A 2500-nucleotide genomic window follows, 5' to 3' on the forward strand; every position below is an offset into this window, starting at 1 on the left:
GAATACATGACTAGTATTCTTTGAATCAAAAGCTTATGTAAAGAGCTCAACTATTTGTAGAGTTTATGTTCTCTAAATTAAATGCATTCAAACCTGTTGAAAACGTGTCAATAAGAGGCCCCTTTGTCCAGAATTCTAATGTTATCAGCCACAGTGGGAGGTAAAAGCAGAGTTCCTGACCTGTGCTGCTCTCACCATGGCTGGGAATCCTCCGTTCTCTCTGTCACTGAAGCCTTCACTCATGTCAGCCAAGTTGGTCATACTGCCTCCATGGGTTCCATTCAAGGTGCTGTTGTACTGCTCAATGCTTTTAGACACTTCCTGTTGGCTGTCCTGAATCTGGGATAGTTTACTGCGAGCCTGCAGGATACACACACACACACACACACACAAACAATTTAGTAACAGCGGGACATGTGGATACTACAGAGTCTTCTTGCTGTTCAAGAGTCAAGTAGTGGTCTCTAGCCATGCAGATACATTTGTTTTTATTTTTCCAGGATTTAGATTTGTGTCCAATTTCTTCCTCCACCCTAATAAATTTGACCTTTAGATTGTGCTGCTCACAAACTTTAAAAATTACATTATTTTTTTCTATAAAAACAAACACAAATGTGTGACACAAATGTTCCTTTAATAACAAGTTTAAAAAGACAAACCACAGTCACTCACAAATATGTAAAACTTTACACAGGTGACAACTGTACTGAATAATATTTCAGTGCCTTTAAAATAATCAGAACAAAGAACTAGCTATTCTATATTCCATACCATCACTATATGACATCAATTCTTTGCAGCAGTTTGCCTCATAAAAACAAATTTCTTCAAATGTGACTCCTTCCCATTTTGGGAAGATCAGTCCCCTGGAGTATTCAATTGGACCTACTACAGAACAAAATAGTCCATATGAAAACTGTTGTGTGGATTATCCAGAGTAATGTTTCTAGAAAAGAAATGTTACTTAGTAATTCTGAAAATGAAATTTTTCCAATTCTGTGAGTACCACAAATTAACTTTCATTTAGTTCCATTGTAATGGGGTAGAGGATATTCAAAAAATTACAACTAATTCTCTACTTTAGGGAAGGTGATGAACACAATAATTTTTTCCTTAATATTGCAGTTTGGATGATGCTAAGCATGAATGGAGAAATGTATTATACTGCAGGAGCGACTTTAGAAGTTTCTATTATACGTTTTGTTACTTTTTCACCATGGAAACTTGTAACTATTGGACTCAGTTGTAACTGACACATGAATCCAACATGACCACAGCAGCTGCTTTCTGTTAAGAAAGAGAATATCAACTTTTTACGGCCACCTTTGAAGCCTTCTGAGTATCTGATACTCAGTAGATAGATTTTGGGTATCACTTCAGGGTATTTCTTCCTGGCATGTAATATAAGATGATGTAATATAAGATGACGATATATGATGTTTTTTGTATATGACATACACTTAAGTTGTCTGAACTGCTGCAACATCCCTGGGTGTGGCAGATCTTATGTGGGCTTTTATGAATAAAAAGGTCCAGGTGGACTATGTCATGACAATAAACAACAAATCAACATCAAGACTTTTCCAAGAGGAAATAAGACTGGATATTATTATAGGAGAGCAAGAAGAAAAGATCAACTTCAGAGACTCCTCAACTCTCCATGTGAACTTCTGACTAGAGGATGGAGCAGTGGCAGAGTACAGACTTCAGTCATTTGGTGTTCCATTCAGGAGAGTACAATCCTATCAGGGCTCAACATAATGGATGTTATGGGGATAGAATGTAGACTACATCATGCACCAATTACAAGTCGTGTGCATCTAAATTCAAACTGTGTATGTAAGCTGCAGCAGGTTAATTGGCGTGTTTGTGCTGAGTGGCTAGTAGGAAACAGATGACACACCACTGTAGCTGTGGCTAAATGGAACACACACACACACACACTTGTAATTCTATCTTTGTGAGGACACACACTGACATAATGCATTCCCTGGCCCTTGTAGTAAGCTTTACCATCACAACTAAATGCCTAACTCTAACCCTTACCCTTACCCTAACCTAAACCTAATTCTAACCTGAACCTTAAAGGGGACCAAATAATAACTTCGGTGGTACTAATGAGGTAGATTATACAGTGCAATGGCGCCCCCCTGTTGACAATTTTCAGACACACATGCACACACAGGTGTTGTGTCCTACCTGGTTTATCTCATCCTGGGTAGCCTTCAGAGACTTGATGATGGTCTCCAGTTGGATCTTCCCAGCTGCTAGGCTCTGCTCTAGCTGGTTTTCCTCCTGCTGCAGCCGGCCAAGGTCGGCCTTTGCCCGGCTCAGTTCTTCCTCGTGGCTCTGCAAGTCTGATTCCTGGGAGTGGATCTGACTCTGGAGGGTCGAGATCTGGAGGCAGAAGAGAACTAAGCAGTGAAGATGGGGATTGAAATTAACACCTGCCATTCAACAATGGCTCATGCCAGTACTAGCTGATAAGTTTTTGAAACCA

General features: G+C 39.7%; 1 protein-coding gene across 10 annotated transcripts in view; it reads right to left on the reverse strand.

Moving 5' to 3' along the window:
- The window catches only part of LOC120790467 (epidermal growth factor receptor substrate 15-like 1), an 82652-nt gene that overhangs the window by 41123 nt on the left and 39029 nt on the right, over nucleotides 1-2500 (reverse strand). For 5 of the 10 annotated variants that reach the window (XM_040127996.1, XM_040127994.1, XM_040127998.1 and 2 more), the window contains 2 exons: nucleotides 2200-2397; nucleotides 181-360 (listed from right to left, as the gene is read on the reverse strand). In XM_040127996.1, the coding sequence (XP_039983930.1) occupies nucleotides 181-360; nucleotides 2200-2397 (378 nt within the window). The remainder of the gene's footprint in view (nucleotides 1-180; nucleotides 361-2199; nucleotides 2398-2500) is intronic. The other 5 variants (XM_040128000.1, XM_040127999.1, XM_040127995.1 and 2 more) reach the window with 1 other exon arrangement.

Source organism: Xiphias gladius, chromosome 6, assembly GCF_016859285.1.
Source record: "Xiphias gladius isolate SHS-SW01 ecotype Sanya breed wild chromosome 6, ASM1685928v1, whole genome shotgun sequence".
Taxonomy (NCBI): Eukaryota; Metazoa; Chordata; class Actinopteri; order Istiophoriformes; family Xiphiidae; genus Xiphias; species Xiphias gladius.